Consider the following 25,630-nt stretch of genomic DNA (forward strand, 5'->3'; position numbering starts at 1 on the left):
CTTTATCCACTGTGTTAGTTTAATGTTAATACTGCATCTGGGCAGGAATAATACAAGAAAGGAAAATGACAGTCATTCTCACACATAAATATAGTGGCAAAAATATTAACCAAATAGAAGTAGTCTTAATCTCATAGTAAGTGAAAACAATTTGGTTTGTCACAGGAATGAAAGGTATATTTTAACATTAGATCATCTGTTATATAAATCAGCACATTAAACATTCTAAAAAAAATTATGTGGTTATTTCAAAAGTCACATAAAAACAGTTACTGCAACTTATTTCATGATTTTACAGAAAAGCATTTTAGCACACTGGGAATCAAAGTGGATTTTTACAACTTGATAGAATAGCAATATTTTAGAGCAAATATTTAATGATGGAGTATCATCTTTATTTTTTTAGGGAGAGAGGAAGGGAGTGTGAGAGCTCTAGGGGCCTGTGTAGGGAGGGGCAGAGAGAATCTTAGGCAGGCTCATGCCCACCATGGAGCCAATGCAGGGCTCAGTCTCACAACCCTGAGATCATGACATGAAGCGAAATCAAGAGTTGGACGCCTAACCCACTGAGCCATCCAGGCATACCCTCATATCACTTTCTTTTTTATTTTTTTAAGAGTTTATTTATTTATTTGATAGACGGAGATCACAAGTAGGCAGAGAGGCAGGCAGAGAGAGAGGGAAGCAGGCTTCCCACTGAGCAGAGAGCCCGATGCGGGGCTTGATCCCAGGATCCCGGGATCATGACCTGAGCTGAAGGCAGAGGCTTTAACTCACCGAGCCACCCAGGTGCCCCAATGATATCACTTTCTTAATTTAAGATTCTCCTCCAGATGCCAGACAGTTCAACAAAAGAAGAAAAATTAGGGGCGCCTTGGTGGCTCAGTGGACTAAGCCACTGCCTTCGGCTCAGGTCATGATCTCAGGGTCCTGGGATTGAGCCCCGCATTGGGCTCTCTGCTCAGCGGGGAGCCTGCTTCCTCCTTTCTCTCTGCCTGCCTCTGCCTACTTGTGATCACTCTCTCTGTCAAATAAATAAATAAAATCTTAAAAAAAAAGAAGAAAAATTAATAAAATTATAAGAATTGGAAAGATACAAAATTATAATTAATTATCACAGATGATATAATTACCTATTTAGAAAATACAAAGTAGTCTACCAAACATAATTCACGAGAGTTTAAAGATACTGCTGGGTATACAATCAGTTAAGTATATATACACCAACAAAAATTTATATGTATATACATAATATTTATATATAATATGTAATAAATAGAGCGGTATTTGTGCAATGATTGATAGACTAATCGAATAAGAGACCTGAATCAGAGCCTCACACATATGGACAGTTGATCTGTCAACAGATTTATCATTGCATGCCATTAATAAATGGAGGAGTCAGTAAAAAGTGCTGGCTTCAGATTAAAGACGAATGGAAGGAATTAACTTGCCTCATAAAATTAATCTTTTAAATGAACATTCTAATTTTAATGTGAAAAAAAGATGGTGTAATTCTGGCTTGATCGATAAGACTAACTAATTTTTATTCTTCACTTTTTTTTTTTAAAGAATTCATCAATGTATCTCTTTTGTCAAATTTCCCCCCAAATCAGATATTAAAAAGCAGCAAGCATATTTAAAACATGAATGTGTTATACCAAGTCATTCTTTTTTTTTTAATTTTTTTTAATTTATTTATTTGACAGAGATCACAAGTAGGCGGAGAGGCAGGCAGAGAGAGAGAGAGAGGAGGAAGCAGGCTCCCTGCCGAGCAGAGAGCCCGATGCGGGGCTCGATCCCAGGACCCTGAGTTCATGACCTGAGCCGAAGGCAGAGGCTTTAACCCACTGAGCCACCCAGGCGCCCCTATACCAAGTCATTCTTGATGTAAAGTGGTCATGTATTGTAAATACGTGACACCGTTTCATTTTTACATCATTGTACTTTTCTACCGTTTTCTCCTGTAAATTATATATATACTTTTTTTTCCTTCATAGCTCAGTGTTAATAATTAAAGTTAACTTTATCTTTTATCTGAACTATCAGAGTACATGCAATTAGTCAGTATACCTTCTAGATAAAGTGATACTGAGAACTATCAAAATCTGAGAAGAACTGTTGGCAATTTTTTTTAGGGAGAGAGAGCGAAAGCTAGGTTGGAGGGGCAGAGGGAGAAGGAGAGAGACAATCTCAAGCAGGTTTCACGCTCCATGGAGCCCAGTGGAGGGTCTAGTCTCATGACCCTGAGATCATGACCTCAACCAAAACCAGGAGTTGGACACTCAACTGACTGCGCCACCCAGGCGCCCTGTTTGTCTACATTTACTTTTAGGAGAGATTTTGAAGATAAAGAAAGTCTATCTTTCATAGCTTGCTTAATTTCATCTTTCTTATAATATATTTATTTTCCTAATGCAGATCTTGCTAAGGATTGTGTGTTTACATTGGTTTTCTTAGTAATAGAGCCCACATGAGGATGCAGTTAACCCATGGCAAAATTAAGTCCCAGTGAACACCTTATATAAACCTCTGGTTCCTGTTCTTACTGGAACAAGATCCTCATTTTAAACCCTCTGCTGTGTTTCACATCTCAGGTTCTGGAAGTCTTGCTTCTGTAAAGTTCATGCCTGATCAAGTTTATAAGAAATCCACGGCAGCAGAGCAAAGCTTGGCAGGAGAGTGGCAGAAAAGCATCTTTTCACTATTTTGTTTTTAGATTATGGCTTTTCTCTGGCTTTTCTGGGACATTCTCGTACAACAATTTTCTATGTTTAACATAACAATAGTGATTATTCATATTTTTAAATCTTAACACCTACTAAGCTATTCATAGGTGATTATTACATATCTACATCATTTTTCAATGATTCTACAGTGAAATGGAGATAATATTTGTGTGTGAAATTCTGTAACACCAGTAAGAATTTTTTTTTTTTTAATTTCTAGTACTTTATTTTTCCTTAGAAACTTTTTAGAGCCTCTGAATTTATTTTGCACCAACCATGAATGAGATTATCTCAGTCTTATATTTCAAAATGATTTTCCTTTACTATTAATAAAACAATTTTTCTCTACTAATTTTCAATACCACTTTTATGACTCATGAAACATTTATATACACATATAATTCTCAATTTTCTTTTTTATCTATTTGATGTATTTTTATCTTCTGTGACTTCTAGAACATCATGCTTTCCCCCATATTATTCTGAATTACTTTCACTAATTCCATGAATTTTTCATACTTCCAGAGAACCTCTCATTTAATTTTCCAAGTATCATAAAAAGTGTCCTCACAACTTTCAACTTGTACTAACTTAGATAGCACTTTTTTTTTTTTTTTGCTTTCTATTTATTTATTTTTTTCAGCGTAACAGTATTCATTCTTTTTGCACAACACCCAGTGTTCCATGCAAAACGTGCCCTCCCCATCACCCACCACCTGTTCCCCCAACCTCCCACCCCTGACCCTTCAAAACCCTCAGGTTGTTTTTCAGAGTCCATAGTCTCTTATGGTTCGCCTCCCCTCCCCAATGTCCATAGCCCGCTCCCCCTCTCCCAATCCCACCTCCCCCCAGCAACCCCCAGTTTGTTTTGTGAGATTAAGAGTCATTTATGGTTTGTCTCCCTCCCAATCCCATCTTGTTTCATTTATTCTTCTCCTATCCCCCTACCCCCCCATGTTGCTTCTCCATGTCCTCATATCAGGGAGATCATATGATAGTTGTCTTTCTCCGATTGACTTATTTCACTAAGCATGATACGCTCTAGTTCCATCCACGTCGTCGCAAATGGCAAGATTTCATTTCTTTTGATGGCTGCATAGTATTCCATTGTGTATATATACCACATCTTCTTGATCCATTCATCTGTTGATGGACATCTAGGTTCTTTCCATAGTCTGGCTATTGTAGACATTGCTGCTATAAACATTCGGGTACACGTGCCCCTTCGGATCACTATGTTTGTATCTTTAGGGTAAATACCCAGTAGTGCAATTGCTGGGTCATAGGGTAGTTCTATTTTCAACATTTTGAGGAACCTCCATGATGTTTTCCAGAGTGGTTGCACCAGCTTGCATTCCCACCAACAGTGGAGGAGGGTTCCCCTTTCTCCACATCCTCTCCAGCATCTGTCATTTCCTGACTTGTTAATTTTAGCCATTCTGACTGGTGTGAGGTGATATCTCATTGTGGTTTTGATTTGTATTTCCCTGATGCCGAGTGACGTAGAGCACTTTTTCATGTGTCTGTTGGCCATCTGGATGTCTTCTTTGCAGAAATGTCTGTTCATGTCCTCTGCCCATTTCTTGATTGGATTGTTTGTTCTTTGGGTGTTGAGTTTGCTAAGTTCCTTATAGATTTTGGATACTAGCCCTTTATCTGATATGTCGTTTGCAAATATCTTCTCCCATTCTGTCAGCTGTCTTTTGGTTTTGTTAACTGTTTCCTTTGCTGTGCAAAAGCTTTTGATCTTGATGAAATCCCAATAGTTCATTTTCGCCCTTGCTTCCCTTGCCTTTGCCGTTGTTCCTAGGAAGATGTTGCTGCGGCTGAGGTCGAAGAGGTTGCTGCCTGCGTTCTCCTCAAGGATTTTGATGGATTCCTTTCTCACATTGAGGTCCTTCATCCATTTGGAGTCTATTTTCGTGTGTGGTGTAAGGAAGTGGTCCAATTTCATTTTTCTGCATGTGGCTGTCCAATTTTCCCAGCACCATTTATTGAAGAGGCTGTCTTTTTTCCATTGGACATTCTTTCCTGCTTTGTCGAAGATTAGTTGACCATAGAGTTGAGGGTCGATTTCTGGGCTCTCTATTCTGTTCCACTGGTCTATGTGTCTGTTTTTGTGCCAGTACCATGCTGTCTTGATGACAGCTTTGTAATAGAGCTTGAAGTCCGGAATTGTGATGCCACCAACTTTGGCTTTGTTCTTCAATATTCCTTTGGCTATTCGAGGTCTTTTCTGGTTCCATATAAATTTTAGGATTATTTGTTCCATTTCTTTGAAAAAAATGGATGGTATTTTGATAGGGATTGCATTAAATGTGTAGATTGCTTTAGGTAGCATAGACATTTTCACAATATTTATTCTTCCAATCCAGGAGCATGGAACATTTTTCCATTTTTTTGTGTCTTCCTCAATTTCTTTCATGAGTACTTTATAATTTTCTGTGTATAGATTCTTAGTCTCTTTGGTTAGGTTTATTCCTAGGTATCTTATAGTTTTGGGTACAATTGTGAATGGGATTGACTCCTTAATTTCTCTTTCTTCAGTCTTGTTGTTGGTGTACAGAAATGCAACTGATTTCTGTGCATTGATTTTATATCCTGACACTTTACTGAATTCCTGTACAAGTTCTAGCAGTTTTGGAGTGGAGTCTTTTGGGTTTTCCACATATAGTATCATATCATCTGCGAAGAGTGATAGTTTGACTTCTTCTTTACCAATTTGGATGCCTTTAATTTCTTTTTGTTGTCTGATTGCTGAGGCTAGGACTTCTAATACTATGTTGAATAGCAGTGGTGATAATGGACATCCCTGCCGTGTTCCTGACCTTAATGGAAAAGCTTTCAGTTTTTCTCCATTGAGAATGATATTTGCGGTGGGTTTTTCATAGATGGCTTTGATAATATTGAGGTATGTGCCCTCTATCCCTACACTTTGAAGAGTTTTGATCAGGAAGGGATGCTGTACTTTGTCAAATGCTTTTTCAGCATCTATTGAGAGTATCATATGGTTCTTGTTCTTTCTTTTATTAATGTGTTCTATCACATTGATTGATTTGCGGATGTTGAACCAACCCTGCAGCCCTGGAATAAATCCCACTTGATCGTGGTGAATAATCCTTTTAATGTACTGTTGAATCCTATTGGCTAGTATTTTGGCGAGAATTTTTGCATCTGTGTTCATCAAGGATATTGGTCTGTAGTTCTCTTTTTTGGTGGGATCCTTGTCTGGTTTTGGGATCAAGGTGATGCTGGCCTCATAGAATGAGTTTGGAAGTTTTCCTTCCATTTCTATTTTTTGGAACAGTTTCAGGAGAATAGGAATGAGTTCTTCTTTAAATGTTTGGTAGAATTCCCCTGGGAAGCCGTCTGGCCCTGGGCTTTTGTTTGTTTGGAGATTTTTGATGACTGTTTCAATCTCCTTACTGGTTATGGGCCTGTTCAGGTTTTCTATTTCTTCCTGGTTCAGTTGTGGTAGTTTATATGTCTCTAGGAATGCATCCATTTCTTCCAGATTGGCCAATTTGTTGGCGTAGAGCTGCTCATAGTATGTTCTTATAATTGTCTGTATTTCTTTGGTGTTAGTTGTGATCTCTCCTCTTTCATTCATGATTTTATTGATTTGGGTCCTTTCTCTTTTCTTTTTGATGAGTCTGGCCCGGGGTTTATCAATCCTATTGATTCTTTCAAAGAACCAGCTCCTAGTTTCATTGATTTTTTCTATTGTTTTTTTGGTATCTATTTCATTGATTTCTGCTCTGATCTTTATGATTTCTCTTCTCCTGCTGGGTTTAGGGTTTCTTTCTTGTTCTTTCTCCAGCTCCTTTACGCGTAGGGTTAGGTTGTGTACTTGAGACCTTTCTTGTTTCTTGAGAAAGGCTTGTACCGCTATATATTTTCCTCTCAGGACTGCCTTTGCTGTGTCCCACAGATTTTGAACTGTTGTGTTTTCATTATCATTTGTTTCCATGAATTTTTTCAATTCTTCTTTAATTTCCTGGTTGACCCATTCATTCTTTAGAAGGATGCTGTTTAGTCTCCATGTATTTGGGTTCTTTCCAGCTTTCCTCTTGTGATTGAGTTCTAGCTTCAGAGCATTGTGGTCTGAAAATATGCAGGGAATAATCCTAATCTTTTGATACCGGTTGAGACCTGATTTGTGACCCAGGATGTGATCTATTCTGGAGAAGGTTCCATGTGCACTAGAGAAGAATGTGTATTCTGTTGCTTTGGGATGAAATGTTCTGAATATATCTGTGATGTCCATCTGGTCCAGTGTGTCATTTAAGGCCTTTATTTCCTTGTTGATCTTTTGCTTGGATGATCTGTCCATTTCAGTGAGGGGAGTGTTAAAGTCCCCTACTATTATTGTATTATTATTGATGTGTTTCTTTGATTTTGTTATTAATTGGTTGATATAGTTGGCTGCTCCCACGTTAGGGGCATAGATATTTAAAATTGTTAGATCTTCTTGTTGGACAGACCCTTTGAGTAGGATATAGTGTCCTTCCTCATCTCTTATTATAGTCTTTGGCTTAAAATCTAATTGATCTGATATAAGGATTGCCACCCCAGCTTTCTTCTGATGCCCATTAGCATGGTAAATTGTTTTCCACCCCCTCACTTTAAATCTGGAGGTGTCTTCGCGTCTAAAATGAGTTTCTTGTAGGCAACATACTGATGGGTTTTGTTTTTTTATCCATTCTGATACCCTGTGTCTTTTGATTGGGGCATTTAGCCCATTAACATTCAGGGTAACTATTGAGAGATATGAATTTAGTGCCATTGTATTGCCTGTAAGGTGACTGTTACTGTATATTGTCTCTGTACCTTTCTGATCTACTACTTTTAGGCTCTCTCTTTGCTTAGAGGACCCCTTTCAATATTTCCTGTAGAGCTGGTTTGGTGTTTGCAAATTCTTTCAGTTTTTGTTTGTCCTGGAAGCTTTTTATCTCTCCTTCTATTTTCAATGATAGCCTAGCTGGATAGAGTATTCTTGGCTGCATGTTTTTCTCGTTTAGTGCTCTGAATATATCATGCCAGCTCTTTCTGGCCTGCCAGGTCTCTGTGGATAAGTCTGCCGCCAATCTAATATTTTTACCATTGTATGTTACTGATTTCTTTTCTCGGGCTGCTTTCAGGATTTTCTCTTTGTCACTAAGACTTGTCAATTTTACTATTAGGTGACGGGGTGTGGACCTATTCTTGTTGACTTTGAGGGGGGTTCTCTGCATCTCCTGGATTTTAATGCTTGTTCCCTTTGCCATATTAGGGAAATTCTCTCCAATGATTCTCTCCAATAGACCCTCTGCTCCCCTCTCTGTTTCTTCTTCTTCTGGAATCCCAATTATTCTAATGTTGTTTCGTCTTATGGTGTCACTTATCTCTCGAATTCTCCCCTCATGGTCCAGTAGCTGTTTGTCCCTCTTTTGCTCAGCTTCCTTATTCTCTGTCATTTGGTCTTCTATATCACTAATTCTTTCTTCTGCCTCATTTATCCTAGCAGTGAGAGCCTCCATTTTTGATTGCACCTCATTAATAGCTTTTTTGATTTCAACTTGGTTAGACTTTAGTTCTTTAATTTCTCCAGAAAGGGCTTTAATATCTCCAGAGAGGGTTTCTCTAATATCTTCCATGCCTTTTTCGAGCCCGGCTAGAATGTTCAGAATCGTCATTCTGAACTCTTGATCTGACATAGTACCAATGTCTGTGTTGATTAGGTCCCTAGCCTTCGGTACTGTCTCTTGTTCTTTTGTTTGTGGTGATTTTTTCCGCCTTGTCATTTTGTCCAGATAAGAGGATATGAAGGAGCAAATAAACTACTAATAGGGTGGCAAAGACCCCGGAAAAATGCGCTGTAACCAAATCAGAAGAGACCCCAAATTGTGGGGGGGGGGAAGGGGATAAAAAACAGGTTCTGAAAAAAAAGAAAAAAAAAAAAAAAAAAAGAAAAAAATTTAAAAAATAAAACAAATAAAAAATATAAAAAAGAAAGAAAAAATATATATATTTAGATGAACTAGTCAAAAAACGTTAAAAAAAGAAAAGGGTAAAAGTTTTTAAAAAAATTTAGCAGAAGAAGAAAAAAGAAAAAAGAAAAAAAAATTGAAAAAAGAAAAAAAAATAAAAAATTGAAAAAAGAAAAAAAAATTGAAGTAGCCGCAAGACTAAAGAATCATGGGGAGAAAGCCATGAGTTCCGTGCTTTGCTTTCTCCTCCTCTGGAATTGCTCTGCTGTCTTAGGAATTGAATCTGCTTTCTCCTTGATAGATGAACTTCGTCCTGGCTGGATATTTTGTTGATCTTCTGGGGGAGGGGCCTGTTGTAGTGACTCTCAAGTGTCTTTGCCCGAGGCGGGATTGCACCGCCCTTACCGGCGGCCGGACTAAGTAATCGGCTCGGGTTCGCTTTTGGGAGCTTCTGTTCCCTGAACGCTCTCCGTAGAGTTCCGGAGGACGGGAATGAAAATGGCGGCGTCCCAGTCTCCGGCCCGGAGGAGCCGAGAGCCTGGGGCCCCACTCCTCAGTGCGCCCCCAGAGGACAGCACCCAATCACTCCCGTATCCCCAGCCTCTAGCCGCGCTCCGAGCTCACCCAGCCCGCGACCAGTTCAAGGTAACCCCGAGCTGAGAGTTCAGTCCTCGGCTCTGTCTTTGCAGCCGGTTTCTCCGTTCTAATACCTGCGAGCTCTCCAACACTCTGACACCCCCGATCCTTCTGTGACCTTGCGGGGCCTGGGGCCACGCTGGCCCCGCGTGGGCTTCACCCCGGTTTAGCCCCTGGAGCAATGTCCCTCAGTGGAACAGACTTTTAAAAGTCCTGATTTTGTGCTCCGTTCCTCCGCCGCTTGCCGGGAGCCGGCCCCTCCCCCCGCGGTCTATCTTCCCGTCGTTTTAGATTCACTTCTCCGCCAGTCCTACCTTTCAGAAAGTGGTTGATTTTCTGTTTCTAGAGTTGCTGTTCTTCTTCTCTTCGCTCTCCCGTTGGATTTGTAGGTGTTTGCTATGTTTAGATAAGCTATCGAGCTGATCTCCTGTTACCTGATGTAGTCTCAGGCTGCTACTTCTCCGCCATCTTGACTCCTCCTCTGCAGTAAGAATTTTTTTGACTACCTGGCTGTTGCAAAATCAGGGGTCCAAAATACCCATTAGAGTTTTTACTTGTCTAATCTGTAAGCTTTCTCTGCCAGAGTGTAAGTAAAGTCTTTATACATGTATTTTCCTTGTCATTCTAACATATACTGACTTATTTATACATAAATACTGTGTTCTTGTCTAATTAGCTTACATTGATTTTGATTCATGTTCAATCAAGGATATGTATTTTTGCCTCCTTTTTTATTGAAGTGTAATTAACTTATATTGTTTTAGTGTCATGTACAATATAATGATTCAACAATTATATACAATACTCGGTGCTCACCACAGTCGGTGTACTCTTAATCCCCTTTATCTGTTTCACCCCTCCCCCACCAGCCTCCCCTCTGGCAACCACCAGTTTATTCTCTATATATAAGAATCTGGGGGCCCCTGGGTGGTTCAGTGGGTTAAAGCCTCTGCCTTCGGCTCAGGTCACGATCCCAGGATCCTGGGATCGAGCATGGGACTCTCTGCTCGGCGGGGAGTCAGCTTCCTCCTCTCTCTCTCTCTCTCTCTGCCTGCCTCTCTGCCTACTTGTGATCTCTATCTGTCAAATAGAATAAAATCTTTAAAAAAAAAATCTATTTTTTTTGTCTCTTTTTCCTTTGTTATTTTATTTGCTCTGTTTCTTAAATTGCACTCATGAGTGAAATCACATGATATTTATCTTTCTTTGGATGACTTGTTTTACTCAGCATGATACTGTCTAGCTCTATCCATGTTGTTGCAAATGTCAAGCTCTCATTCACCTTTATGGCTGAGTAATATTCCATTGTGGGGTGTGTGTGTGTGTGTGTGTGTGTGTGTGTGTGTGTGTGTATACCACGTCTTCTTTATCCATTCAGCTATTGATGGATTTTTGGGTTGCTGTTGTATTTTAGTTATGTAAATAATCTTCCAATAAACATAGGCATGCATATATCTTTTCAAATTAGTATATTCTTTTCTTTTTTTTTTTTTAAGATTTTATTTGTTTATTTGACAGAGATTACAAGAAGGGAACAAGGTAGGCAGAAAGAGAGGGGGAAGCAGACCCCTCGCTGAGCAGAGAGCCCGAAGTGGGGCTCCATCCCAGGACCCTGGGATCTTGACCTGAGCTGAAGGCAGAGGCTTTAACCCACTGAGCCAACCAGGCGCCCCTCAAATTAGTATTTTCATTTCTTTAGGGTAAATGCCCAGTAGTGGAATTCCTGGGTAATATGGTAATTCTATTTTTAATTTCTTGTGGAGTCTCCTTAGTGTTTTCCACAGTGTCTTCACCAGTTTGCATTCTCACTAGTAGTGCATGAAGGTTCCTTTTTCTCCAGCTATCCTACTTTAAAAAAAAAAAACTTAATTTGTACTTCACTAAAATTTATAACTTTTGCTATAAAGACACTATTAAGATAATTAAAACACAAGTCAAAGATTAGTAAGACATATTTGTAAAACAGGGGCGGCTGGGATCGAGTCCCACATTGGGCTCTCTGCTCAGCGGGGAGCCTGCTTCCTCCTCTCTCTCTCCCTGCCTCTCTGCCTACTTGTGATCTCTCTCTGTGTCAAAAAAAAAAAAAAAAAAAAGAAATAAAGAAAAAAAAGGAAAAAAGACATATTTGTAAAACATGTATCTGGCAAAGGATGAATGTCCAAAATATGAAAGGTCCCTTTTTAAAAAATATTTTTATTCAGCTTTATTTTTTGAAGAAGTTTTAGGGTTACCACAAAATTGAAGGTAAAATAATAGAGATTTATACCTCCTACCCCAGACATGCATAGCCTCCCCCATTATCAAATCTCTCACAGAGTGGCCCATTGTAACAACTGATGAACTACACTGTCACGGCATTATCACCCAAAGTCCATAGTTTGGACTTAAGGTTCAGTATTGATGTTATACATTATATAGATTTGAACAATTATATAAGGTATCTATCACTATGGTATCATATACAATATTTTCACTGACCTAACAGTCTCTGTGCTCCATCTGCTTATTCTTCCCTATCTTCAACCTCTCCTTTTACCCCATACAACTTCTAAAAAACACTAATATTTTTCAGTGTCTCCAATTTCTCTTTTTCCAGAATGCCATATAGTTGGAATCCTACGGTATGAAGCCTCTTCAAATTGGCTTTGTAGTAATACACATCTAAGATTCTTTCACACCTTTTGATGGCTTGATTGCTCATTTCTTTTGGGGGCCTCATTATATTCCCTTGGCTGGACATCCTTCAATTTATCCCTTCACCTACTGAAGGGCACCTTGGTTGCTTCAAGTTTTGGCAATTATAAATAAAGCTGCAATAGACAACATAGTGTGGCTTTTTAGGCTTATTTTTACATTGTTATTTTATTTTTTATTTCTTGTGCAGCTTTCTGGGTGGACGTAGTTTTTAGTTCCATTGGGCAAATACCCAGGTGCATGATCACTAGATAGTATGGTAAGAATATGTTTAGTTTTTTAAGAAGCCACAAAACTCTCTTTCAAAGTGGCCACGTTCTTCTGCATTCCCACTAGCAATGCAAGAGCGTTCCTGTGGCTCCACAGTCTCACCAGCACTTGGTGGTGTCAGTGTTCTGGATTTTCACCATTCTAATGGGTGTGTAGTGTCATCCTGTTGTTTTAATATGCATTTCCTGATGATGTGTGATGTGAAACGTCTTTTCATATATTATTTTACATCCGTATATCTTTTTAGTAAGATGTCTGTTATCTGTAGATCTTGGGCCCATTTTCAAATGGGTTTTTTTCTGTTGTTGAATTTAAAGAATTCTTTGTGTACTTTGAATAACGGTCCTTTGTCAGATATGTTTTTTGCAAATATTTTCTTTCCGTCTTAGGCTTATCTTGACACTGTTTTTCACAGAGCAGAAATTTTTAATTTTCATGGTCTAGTTTATCAACTATTTCTTTCATGAAGCATACCTTTAGGCCTATGTATCTAAAAAAAGCCATCACCAAATCCATGGTCATCTAAATTTTCTCTTGTGCTATATATTTTCTGAGAAGTTTTGCAGTTTTGTGTTTTACATCTGATTTGTTATCCATTTTGAGTTAATTTTTTAAGGGTATAGTGTCTGTATCGAGATTATTTCTTTTGCATATGGTTTCCTCTTCTTTAATTTAACTTTGGCACACATTTTATTTCAGATTAGTTCTGGGGATGGCTCTTGACTTTTTGAAATTCTCCAAAGATTTAAAATGAATTTTAAGTAACTAAAATACATGTGACATTGCCCCTTACTAAAATCATTTATTGTTCTCTTGACTTCTGGTAAAAGAGGGTGTGAGCTATCACAAAGCTGTATTTAACTGTGGGCAGGTGGGAAGTAGACTTCAATTTAGGAGAGAGTTTATGCAATTCTTATTTGTGATTTTAGGACTTAGAGAAAGAATGTTAAAAGACCCTGGGGTGGGATGACATCAGTAATATGCACACTGCATTAGGTTTGAGTTGCCAGACTTTTTAATGTGAGTCTACAGAATTTTTTTTCTTTTGAATTAGTCTCTTGGTAGAGAAAGATGAAACAAGATCAAAACCCCAAAATATATCAAAAGAAAACATACTGTTGCTGTAATGTAGTGCAATGGTTTCAAACTATGGTGGGTGCAACTGCAAAGGGATATAGATATATTAACAGCTAATTTGTTAGCCTGGTATGGGTATAATGAGCTCAGGACTGGAACCAGGGAGGAACTGTAGGTGAACCATATCTTGGACTGTTTGCCTTTCTTGAGAATTACTTCTACTCTTAATGACCCCAGTTTCCTCATGGCAGGAAGTACAAATTTACAGGATTATTGTAAGGATAAGAAATAACATATATAGCTTTACAAGAAAAATATATTACCCTCAGTAATAATCTCGTATTGCTAGGAAATAGCAAGCTTCCTGCCTTTTGCCTCTTACTTCCAAAATCACAGTTTGTGATTTTATGGCTGACTTGTCTGAAATGAAAATTCTGAATATTTGCAAATATATTATTGGAATATCCACATGGTTTTAGGTGACTCCTCACTAGCTTGCAGAATGCTACACAGTACATTCTGTTGGAGGTTTTCTCAGTTAACAATGTCCATTTGCAAAATGATTGTCATCTTCATAAAATATAAAAAATTAAGATACTAATGTCATCTGTCATTGTTTGATTAGGCTGATGATATTTTTCTCTTTATTTTTTAATTTTTAAAGATTTTATTTATTTATTTGAGAGAAAGGGAGAGAATGAGTAATGGGGAGGGACAGAGGGAGAGGGAGAGAGAGAAGCAGACTCCCTGCTGAGCAGGAAACCTGACGTGGGGCCTGATCCCAGGACTCAGAGATCATGACCTGAGCAGAAGGCAGATGCTCAGCTGACTGAGCCACCCAGAAGTCCCTGAAATATTTGAGTTTGGAATAAATATTTCCCCTAAATAAAATAATTTCTGCCTTATAAGACTAGGCTGTAGGAAATATTTTTCATATTTTATGAAAAAAATGGAGGCTTTCAAGATAAAGAGGTTTGGGACTCAACTATAGGTCCTTCTACCGGACATCTTCTGTCTATCTCAGTCATTTACCTGCCACAGAATGCAGTGGAGATATGCCAAGAGCAATAAGTTAAGAGTAAATCTAAGAAATCCTAGTGTTGGTTGCAATAAGCTAAACAACTGACTCTTCCAGGGTGCATTCTTAATTTTGCTTTGTGTCTCATTGTTGTGATTGAAACCTGGGAAGGCTCTTTCGTAGAGACTACCATTGTGTGCTTTCTCCTTCCTCCAACAGAACTTACAGATTACTTAAATAGCATGTGTCAGGTCCAGACTGATGAACGAAATGGCATGGCTCTGGGTTCATAAACTTACATTCTAGTTACTGTGTTGATTAGAATCTTTGATGTTCTTTCCAATAGCATTAAGCAGCAATAACATTGAGTGAGATGAAAATGTTTAGAAATGACCCCATAGTTCTATCTTTGGGAATAATCGCAATATTACATTTTCCACAAGCGACTCAGATAATTCTTATGTTCACATTTACTTTCAGGAACCACTGCCTGCTTGTCTAGATTTCATATCATACTCTACCCTACACCTAATATTTCATGATAGAACTCTTGGCTCTTGTAATGTTCAAACCTATTTCCTGCTTCTTTTATTCAAACATTCTTGCTTTGAATCTGCCTCTTTGACTTCTTAAACTTCAGATTTCAAGCTTGCATATTACTCCTTCAAATAACCTCTGATTGCCTCATTTATTTCAGGCCTTTCTTATAGCACTCAGGGGTTTTCATCCCTCATATGAATTTACGCCCAATTTATACTTATATTTGTATTTTGTCAGTAGAATATTTGGTGCCTCTTATGTAAGAGATACTAAATAGTATTTGTTAAACACTTGAATAGTTGTTTGGGTGTTTACATATTTTTATCAATGTTTATTTTGTTAATACCTTATTTATTTGATGCAGAGACGAGAAAGCAAGCACAGGCAGAGGGAGAGGGAGAAGCAGGCTCCCCACTGAGCTTCAGGAAGCCCAATGCAGGGCCTGATCCCAGGACCCTGAGATCATGACCTGAGCCAAAAGCAGACTTAACTGATTGAGCCACCCAGGTGCCCCTATTCCTCAATGTTTAATATGCTTAACATTGGAATCATTAAATAAAAAAACATTTTACCAGTTACTCCTTAGATAATATATTTTCACTTTAAAAATTCTAGAAAACATTTTTTCAATTACTCCCATATTACCTGAAATTTATTTAACAATAGTACCCATTAGTGAAAATTCATAGTATATTATATATATATTATATATATACTATATTAATAATAGTATATTAGAATGAAAATATTTTAGGATTTTTTTCTTGATCACTAAAAGCAAATACATGGAATTCCATTTCAATTTGATATGATTATTAGAATTGCTTACAATAAATTCTGAAAGCTTAAAATAGTACCTGATTTTTACTTTCTTTTTATCTTGCATTCAGTTGAATGTCTTTTAAGATTTATTTATTTTGGGGAGAGAGAGAGCACAAGCCAGAGGGAAGTGCAGAGGGAGAGAGCATATGGAGCAGACTCCCCACCGAGGGCAAAGCCCAAGGTGGGCTAGATCTCACAGCCCTGAGCCAGAATCAAGAAAATCAGGATTCTGAGGCTTAACTGACTGAACCACCCAGGCTCCCCTCAGTTGAATGGGTTTTTTAATGTTAATAGATTTTCATATGATTCTTAGAAAAGAATAATCAGATAAGAAAAAATTTTGTAAAATGAAAACAAATAAAACTGTTTATAGTATTTATGATGTTCCAATTTCTACATAACCTTTACTCTTTTGCTGTGTGCTGTATACATAAATTTATGAAATAATTGCTCTGTCAATTACTTGCAAATAGCAAATAATCAGATATCATTATTTAAGATTCGTTGTTACAACTGATAAAATCATTCCTTCCTTTAGTTATTATTTTTAAAGATTTAGAGTTTATTCTTTCAAACTATCTGTTACTTATATAAAACCTGAGTTCTACCTGTAATCTGTTATCAGGTACAAAATTGACTTAGGAATTTCTTTTAAATGCCTACAGTTTCACAAAGCCTTGACATGACATATTTGTCCTTGGCCAGGAATACATATGTTTTCCTAAAATTAATTTTTCATCACCAAGTTAATGACTTTTTGTGATAGCTTTATTATTTTCATTCTGATAAGTGATGTGATAATATCAAAAAGTTTAAGCATTATTCTTAATAATTAAAAAAATGACATGTTGGTAATTGGATTTTGAAATACTGTTTTCACCTCATATCCCCAAATAGATCCCCTACACATTAAACCACATCATCTAAAATTGATCCCGGGGTACCTGGGTAGCTCAGTGGGTTGAGTGTCTGACTTGATTTCGGCTTGGGTCATGATCTCTCCGGGTCCTGGGATCAGGAGAGATCACGACCTGGCTGGCGTCAGACTCCTCACTCAGTAGAGATTCTCTCTCTTCCTCTGCCCCTCCTCCTCAACTTGAATGCACAGGCTCACGCTCTATGTCTCAAATAAATCTTTAAAAATAAAATAAAATAAAATAAAATTTGATCCCTTAGTTTATTGTATGTAATTGATAAACAAGGTCTAGTCCCAAGAATGTAATTTTTGTTTCCTGCTTTTTAGAAGCCAGAGCTTTTCTTAGATTTGGGAACAGAACATTTTCTACAATAATGGTACAATTTAATGTATATGAAAAAGCAGACTTTAGAAATGTTTTTAACCAAATCCACTTCCAAAGATGCTTTGAAGTCTAACATTTTTCTTTTTTTTTAAAGTCTGACATTTTTAAGTTGATTTTGATTAAGTTGACTTGTCTTTAGAATTTAAAATGTCATGAAAAATATTTTATAATAGTCTAATACTAATCAATACTCTTCAGTCAAGCCATTTGGAACTAACAATGTAAAAATGAATAATAAATAAATAATTTCCAATTTTTATTCCTAACAATGTAAAATGTCTCCTATTTTAATCATGTTACATGGTTCACAAGGCATTTCAAATAACTGATTTCTTTCAGTCCTTGTAATTCCAAAAATTTGGTGAATCTGGTGTCCTTGTCTTAATTTTATTTAAAAACAGGAACATAAAGAAGAAACATATCAGATTCAGCCAATGAGAAAGTGACAGAATCAGGACTATGTTCCAGTTGTCTTTCTACTGTGAAGAATGGCTTCACCATTAGATTTATGCCATGAAATTACTTTGACATTTGGATATATATATGCCCAAATTTATGGAAGAAATAACTGTATAATTATTTTCCCAAATTATATTACCACAATTTCTTCTCTAAGTAGAATATTGCTATGTAAAATATTTTCCTCTCTATTTAATTAATTTTACTTTCCACAAACCTTGTCACATTGGGGAATAAATTGACCATATTGGGGATTTGAAGTTAACAGATTGCTCTTACCCACAGAATCAGTGGTAAATCAGGATTAGAATTCAGCGCTCAGAATTAGATTTTAGAGCTGAAAGAATTATTAATCATTTCTACTTAAAACATTCAGAACAAGAAAAAAATCAAAACAGGCAAACATAATTCAACCACACTCTAATAATGAGCAACTTTTTAACATAATAAAACTACATAAAATTAACTCATTTGATATTGTGTCTTTAAATTCTAAATTAAAAGATGTTAAAATAAGAAAAACTGACCAAGGGAGACATTAAAATTACCCTAAATCCATTAAATCAAAACTTCTAGAGGTAGGTTCTGGTCACTGGCAACTGTAAACATTTCTCCAGGAGAATCTCACGTGCAGACTTAGTTGGGCACCATGGGGTGAAAGCAGAGGTGAGCAAACTTTTTCTGTAAGGGGCCAAGTAGTAAATAATCGAGGCTTTGCTGGTCATATAGTCTGTATCCCAACAGCTCAACTCTGCCATTGTTAGTGTGAAAACAATCCTAAGCAACCAATGAATGTGGTTGCATTACAATACAGCTGTGTTTACGACACTGAAATTTGAATTTTATGTAATGGTAATGTGTCTGAAATTTTTTTTCAAAAAGAAAACCATTATGGAATCTACTAAAATGAATGGGTCAGATTTGGCCACCTGGCCATGATTGCCAACCTCTCTTCCCTAGAAATCCAATTGACCACTTATTCTGTGTGTTTGACTTTATTTTACAGTACTCTAATTGTGGAATTTATACTATTCTATTACATTCATTTTTCTTTGTTCTCCATGACCAGCATAATATGTGGAACTTGAAAGGTATAGGAAATAAATAAATAAATGACTGAATGAATACATGAGCTATATCCGTGCAACCAGAATTGCCCAAGAAAGTATTTTGCACCTTCTCAATCGATAAATGTTCACCATTTAAGTGGAGGTTGTTGGCAGGATACCATAGGTTTTCACCTGACATATTTACTTGACAAATATGGTCTGTATGGTTATAGACATAGTCTCATGAGCCAGGAGGAAAGCTCTATTGATCTAGGGCATGGCATGGTCTTAGGACCTTTGTGTTGTTGACAACTTTTCAGACAAATATGGTTTCCTTTTAAAAATTATACTTAGGTATCTGTGAACCTTTGTTACTGGGGGCTTTTTTGCTGGGTGCCTTGCCTTTTAGCAATTATAAGTGCTACATGTTGTCTGTTTGTGTTTTCTGTGTTTAGCTAGAGAGATTGCAGGCTGAAAATATCTCGGAGTGGGACAAGAGGGAAATACTTGAAACAGAAAAGCAAGGACTGGAAAAAGAAAATAGAAAACTCAAGGCTCAGGTGAAAGAAATGGAAGAGCTCCTGGATGGGAAAAACAGATTCAGTGCAGACTCTCAAAGCTCTGATTTCAAGACATCACAAATTGATCTGCAGGAACAAAGCAAGGTACGGGTTCCCCCGGGAAGCAGTGTTCTCACTCACTACCCATGCCCCCTGATGCTTTTGGTAGCTGCTGCCTGCCTTTACCCACCTCCCAATCTGCATATCTTCTTGGGTGTTACTTAACATCTGATCACTCGCTCTGTCACTGTAAGATAAATAACATTGTTCATGAATATGAACACAGAGTGTCACACGTTTTGTATGAAAATGTTAGAATAGGACAAATCTGACAGTTTCAGGCCTTTCCAAAAGGAAGAAAAAAAACCAAAGGGATCTTTGTGTTCTTTGTTTCCTTTTATACTTTTGTCTCAGTATTTTTCAAGCAATTGATCTTAGTTCTCAGTAAGTAAATTTCTCCACTAGTTTGAGCAACTGTGGAGTAAGCATTTGTCAGTAGTGACGGCACCTGCATAAACATTTCAGTTTAGCTGAAGTTTACTCTCTTCCGGTTCATTTGTAGTTTCAGAGAAATTATTTTTCAGTCAATTCAGTGCATCATGTGGCAAATAGCTTTTATAGGCTATAATATAAATATTAAAACTAGAATTAAATTCACCATCTGATTTTGAGAACTTCAGGTTTTTTGGAATTGTTTTATCCTAAAGCCAATAGACATAATTCCTGCTGTAGATAGGACGTTTAAAAATAAATAGTTTTATATTTAAAAAAATAATCTCTTAATGGCAGTTGCAGTTTGTGTGTTTTAGGGTCAACATGCTGGAAAACATTTACATCTTGTTTCTATTTCTTCCATTAAAGTACGAATAGTATCTTAATGCACAATTCTGTTATTTCACTCAATCTCTAACAGTGAATTAAAAGTGAGTTTGATAAGTTCATATTTTTTAATTATTTAAGTAGTTCATACTCATAGGAGCTCTAACACCTCAATGGCCAGCAAAAGTGAACCCCATATCACTTTTTCTTATTCTTTGTGATTCGAGGGATTACTTGCAAATGCAAGATTAAATCACATTAGAATTCTGTGACTTGGCAGTACCAATATCTGAAGTGAAATATTATAGTCATTAATCATAATTCTCATTATATGTATTCAGAAACCAGCCATAATAGTGTATTTGGTTCTGACATATACAACTGATAAATCTGGTTTTTGTTTTTTTGTTTTTTGTTTTTTGTTTTTTTATTTATTTATTTGACACAGAGAGAGATCACAAGCAGAGCAGCAGACAGAGAGAGAGGGGGAAGCAGGCTCCCTGCGGAGCAGAGAGCCCAATGCGGGGCTCGATCTCAGGACCCTGAGACCATGACCTGAGCCGAAGGCAGCGGCTTAACCCACTGAGCCACCCAGGCGCCCCGATAAATCTGTTTTTGTGCAGATTTCTACTTGTGAAAGTACAGAATTATTTCAATTATGAAAAAAGTTTTGATCATCAAAATACCTGCTTGTGTTTGACTCACTTGAACAGAACAAGCCTTTGTATTATACTCTGTGTCTGGTCACTGCTGTAGAAGCTGAGTGATAATGAAGATTAATGAATTGTTATCCCTGCCCAGCCTGGGCTTAAAGTCTATATAGGGAGATAAACACATAAATTATTATCAGTCGTATAACATGTTGATTGATAATAAAGTAAAATGGGAATACAGAGGAAGCAATTCTTTCTAGTTCATTTTGATTCCTATCTAGTTACATCAAAATGTTATACTAGAAAGCATGTCAGGAAATATGAGGGCTGACTGGGGACTGTTTGGAACTGATATATAGATATTATATATATGTCAGTTGGCATGTCCAGTTGACAGGGCACAGAGTCCAGACCTGGGCTCTTTCGGACAAGTGTAGTTCTTCAGCTTAGGAATAAACAGAACTTGGAAGCTGAAGATTCTGGAAGGTCTAACCAAACCAGTGGGTATGTTCATCAGTTATAGAAAACTCTTCCTTAAGTATATATTATCTTGATGACCAGGAAGAGGTATTGATTATTCTTATGCTCTTCATTAAGAATTCAGACTCACTACTTGGACCAAAATAATTGCTTAGCATAGAGCAGCTGTAGGTCATAATCCTTGGTGCCACAGAGATCCCCTCTGGGATCAAGATTTAAATGTCCCCAAACGCTCTCTGCTCTGCGGGGAGCCTGCTTCCTCCTCTCTCTCTGCCTGCCTCTCTGCCTACTTGTGATCTCTCTCTCTGTCAAATAAATAAATAAAATCTTTAAAAATAAATAAATAAATAAATAAATGTCCCCAAATGCCAGGTGAACCAAGCTGCATATAAAACATGCTTAAGTCCAGAGAATACTGTAGATTCTATTATAACGTGAAGTCAAATTATAATTTTAACATGATTTTGATAAAAATTAATTTATATACATTTTATATATATATATAAATTCGGCATTTAAGTATCATGTAAGAGTACCGTGTGTACATAGGTATGTAATTACCATGTAGAAGCAGCACGTATCTATGAGAATTTAATTTCTATATATAAGCGACGCTGGAAATAGGAGCTGGCCTGTAACAAAACAGCAACCAGTCAGTTATCACTCTCTGAAAGAGGTGTAGTCTTATTATGTTATCTTTCTATCTAATCACATTTAACAAGTGTCTGTGACAGACACAGAATGGCCTGCTTTTCACAGAAATCGCCAAATCAATATATTGTGTTAATTTCTTGAACTTTAACATTCTCATTGTTCAATGAATTTTTTTTTAATTCTTACTTATAAAAGAGGGGAAGAATTTCACACATATATTTGAAATAACAGTGCTATATTTTGCATATATTTTTGCATTTTTTTTGGCCTTAGTATTATAGGGAATAAATTTTTAAGGAAAGTATCTTTTCATTTTAAATGGCACTGTTGGGGCACCTGGGTGGCTCAGTGGGTTAAGCGTCGACTTTTGGCTCAGTTCATGATCTTGGGGTCCTGGGATAGAGCTCCACATCGGGCTCCCTGCAGACTCTGCTTCTCTGCCTGCCCTCCCCCCATGCACACTCTCTCATTCTAACAGATAATTAAAAATCTTTAAAAAAAATAAAATAAGTTGCACTGTTGATTTAAGGACAAATATTCTCCTTAATACGAATAATCTCATCACATGAACCTCCATCTTGTGGTTGTTTTTATGTCCCATGTTGAGGCTCTGTGCACATCAATCTTTTACAATTAAAAAAAAAAAACAAACCCAGCAGTGCACCTGAACTTTTAATGAGTAGGCTGGAAACTTACTGATCAGTACGAACATTTGAGAGGTGGGACTGTGCCTAGGAGAGACACAGACAGAAAGAAGTATCAAGACGACTGGTAAATCGGAGGGTTAAGAAAAGCACATCTTCACCAGGGCTTGGTGAAAGGAAAAGGAAGCTTTAAGGACTTCAAGAATTCTAATCTCTTCTGAGCTTTTACTTCCACCTCCCCTCCTCCCTTTGTTCCTGTCCAGGGACTTTTAGGAGGACAGAGAGAAGAGGAAAGGAGAAGACAAATGAAGGCCAGAGAAGGGAAAAGTGGTGTGTGTCCACTCTAAAGTGAGAAATCATAACAAAATAACCAAAATGGAAACAAACACATATAAGCTAATATTTATCAAACTGTGCCCTGATTTTGCTGTAATAGAGAAAAGTAGAATTGTAATTCCCCACCATTTTCCTAAATATTTCCTATCCTATAAATGCTGATTTATTTTATTTACTTTATTGAAGTGAGACTGATTTTTTACTTGGAAAGCCTCAATTCTGTTGATATGCAGTTTATGTATTCTCCATGCCAAACAATACTTAAAGTGAAAAGTTATTGGAGAAAGTGGTCAGTATTCTACCGGGTAAAGCCCCATAAACCAGTCAACATGCCTCTCATGAAGCTCTTTGGAGGCTTGTTTTCTTAAATCATTCTGGCAACTGAATCCCTTCCTTCAGGTCACACTCTGGGTCATTTTCAGAAAGTTAATGTGACAGAGTGGTAATTGATGTGTCTCAGGAAAATGATGAATTAATCTAAGAGTGGAAAGGCCATCAAAGTCAATTCCTAATGAATTTACTTTTCTGATGGTGTCTATTCCTTGAATTGGAATGACATTTATTTTTATTTAGTAACTTTACCCTCAGAAATATTTTATTTTCGTTCAGAGGTTTAGCAAGCAAACCTATGGATTTGTTAACTTTTCCTTATTCACAATTTCTCTTTCGAAACCTTCTTTGCTCATAATACTACCGAATAAATTAAGAATAAAAGTATCCTTAAAATGTTATAAAATAATAATTTAAATATAGAATAAAATAATTTGATGTTATTAGATAGGGTTATTTCATGTTTTTCTTTAACTATTCTTACATAGCTTTGCTTCCTGAGCTACATTAGAAATTTTAATTTTTAATATAGTTATTAGTAAAACAGTGTATAACTATAGAGACTTTTGGATATATGGAAATTTTTAACCCTTTCATAGGTGGGATATATTTTATATATAAAAATGAAAATAATTCATTTTGAAAAATGTCTTCTTTGTAGCAAAACATTAAGCTACATGTGGATGTCTTTTATGAATTGATAATTTAGTTATTTCATAAAACTTAGAAACACATCCATGATTTTGTGTACATTTTAACAAAAGTCAATGGGATTGTGTGGTTGAGCAGAACAATGTTCTTTTCCCCAAGAATTTCTGAAGTTACCAGAGATAGATTCTTAAGTACTGTTTATGAATGTCATAAGGAGGTATCTACTGAAAGTTCCCACTGGATTGGAATAAATCAATATACTACACAATAGGGTGACATTTTCTCTAATATAATATGACTGCCCTCACTCACCCTTAAATACACACAGGCATGCTGCACACAAATGCACATGCACACACATACAACAAATTGATTTTTATAAATAAACTCTAAAATAGGAGTTTTATTTTTTCTTTGTGTTTTGTGATTCTCCCCTGGGGAATAGGTACACAGATAGGATTTTGTATATGTGAAACCTTGTTTCTAGGAATATATTATCACTGGGTGGGATTTCACTTTTTCTTATAAGCAAAATGCTGTCATAGCTTATTAAATTAAAATTATGAATAGTAAATCCCAACCCCTACTACTGTGTTCAGCACACCTTTTAAATGTGTTATCAAATGGATAAGTAAATTTATGTTCCATTTTCATTACTTAAATTTCATTGTATACTTTTATTTATCTTTAATTCTTTTACTTTTCTTTTTATTCTATGTTAGAGGGCGATGAGGTGTATAAGGTTGTTGGAGGCTTATAATATCCTTCAAAATCTCTTTCCTGTATGTTAGATCAATGATATTTTATCCAATAGCCAATTAAAACTAAGATGCATATTTTAACACTTAAGTCACTTATATTTTGCAGATTTAGAATTTCATGAAATTTTATAATATAAATTGTGACATTCAGATATGAAATTATATCATTTTGTGTTTGATATGTCTAGTGGACTACTTATAATCCACTATATTATTACAAAGTGATTGGCAGTTCACATAACTGTTATCGGTGGATTTATATTAGCTTGATTTAAAGCACTGATAAAAAAATAATATTTAGTTTCTTATTTAAAATGGCAAAACACTATATTTATAATACTTCTTTAAAACTTAAGCTAAAATTCAAATTAAAAATAAAACTATAAGATGAGGGAAATACCCATAGGTCTGAGACATTCACTATTTTGTTTTTCTTTTCCTTTTCCTTTTTCTTAGAGTGAAATTACATTACATAAAATTAAACATTTTAAAGAGAATGACCTAGTGGCATTTAGTACATTCAAGACGTTGTACAACTGCCACCTCTAACTGATGCCAGAGCATTTTCATCATCCCCAAGGGAAACTCCGTAAGCATTACATAGCAGCTCCCCGACCCTCGCTCCCCTGAACCTCCAGCAACCGCAAGTCTGCTCTCTGTCTAGTCAGATTTACCTGTTCTGGATATTTCATATGAACAGGATCATACAACCTGTAATTTTCTGTGTCTGGCTTCTTTAACTTACATATGGAGTGTTCAAGGTTCATGTGTACATCAGCACTTCATTTTCCTTTTGGTTGCATAGTATTTAATTCTCTGTGTATACAACAATTTGTTCATTCATTTATGTGCCAGTGGACACTTAGGTTATTTTCATCATTTGGCTTTTTCAAACGGTGCTGTTATAAACATACAGGTACATGCATTAATTTGAATACCTGCTTTCTTTTATGTTAGGTACATAACTAGGAGTAAAATTTCAGGGTCATATCATAGTTCCATATTTAATGTTTCAAGGAGCCAATGAGTTTTTTCCCCCAGTGGCTGAACCGTTACATTCCTATCACAATGTATGAGAATTCCTAGGTCCTCCTATCCTCAGAAACACTTGTTCTTTTCTCTTTTTTGATTTGTGTTTTTAAAACTATACCTTCCTACTGGGTTTATAGTGTGGTACC

The 25,630-nt window shown here is 36.6% G+C and overlaps 1 protein-coding gene across 5 annotated transcripts in view; it reads left to right on the forward strand.

The window, feature by feature from the left end:
- Positions 1-25,630, forward strand: part of CCDC102B (coiled-coil domain containing 102B) — a 211,368-nt gene that overhangs the window by 178,830 nt on the left and 6,908 nt on the right. For 4 of the 5 annotated variants that reach the window (XR_006820993.1, XM_046024324.1, XM_046024325.1 and 1 more), the window contains one exon: positions 19,020-19,229. The exons of the other annotated variant lie outside the window; for it this stretch is intronic. Coding sequence is in view for 3 of the 4 variants with exons in the window: in XM_046024324.1 (XP_045880280.1) it covers positions 19,020-19,229 (210 nt within the window). In the remaining variant the exon portion in view is untranslated. The remainder of the gene's footprint in view (positions 1-19,019; positions 19,230-25,630) is intronic. 5 annotated transcript variants of the gene reach the window in all.

The sequence above is a fragment of the Meles meles genome, chromosome 12, assembly GCF_922984935.1.
Source record: "Meles meles chromosome 12, mMelMel3.1 paternal haplotype, whole genome shotgun sequence".
NCBI classification, from domain to species: Eukaryota; Metazoa; Chordata; class Mammalia; order Carnivora; family Mustelidae; genus Meles; species Meles meles.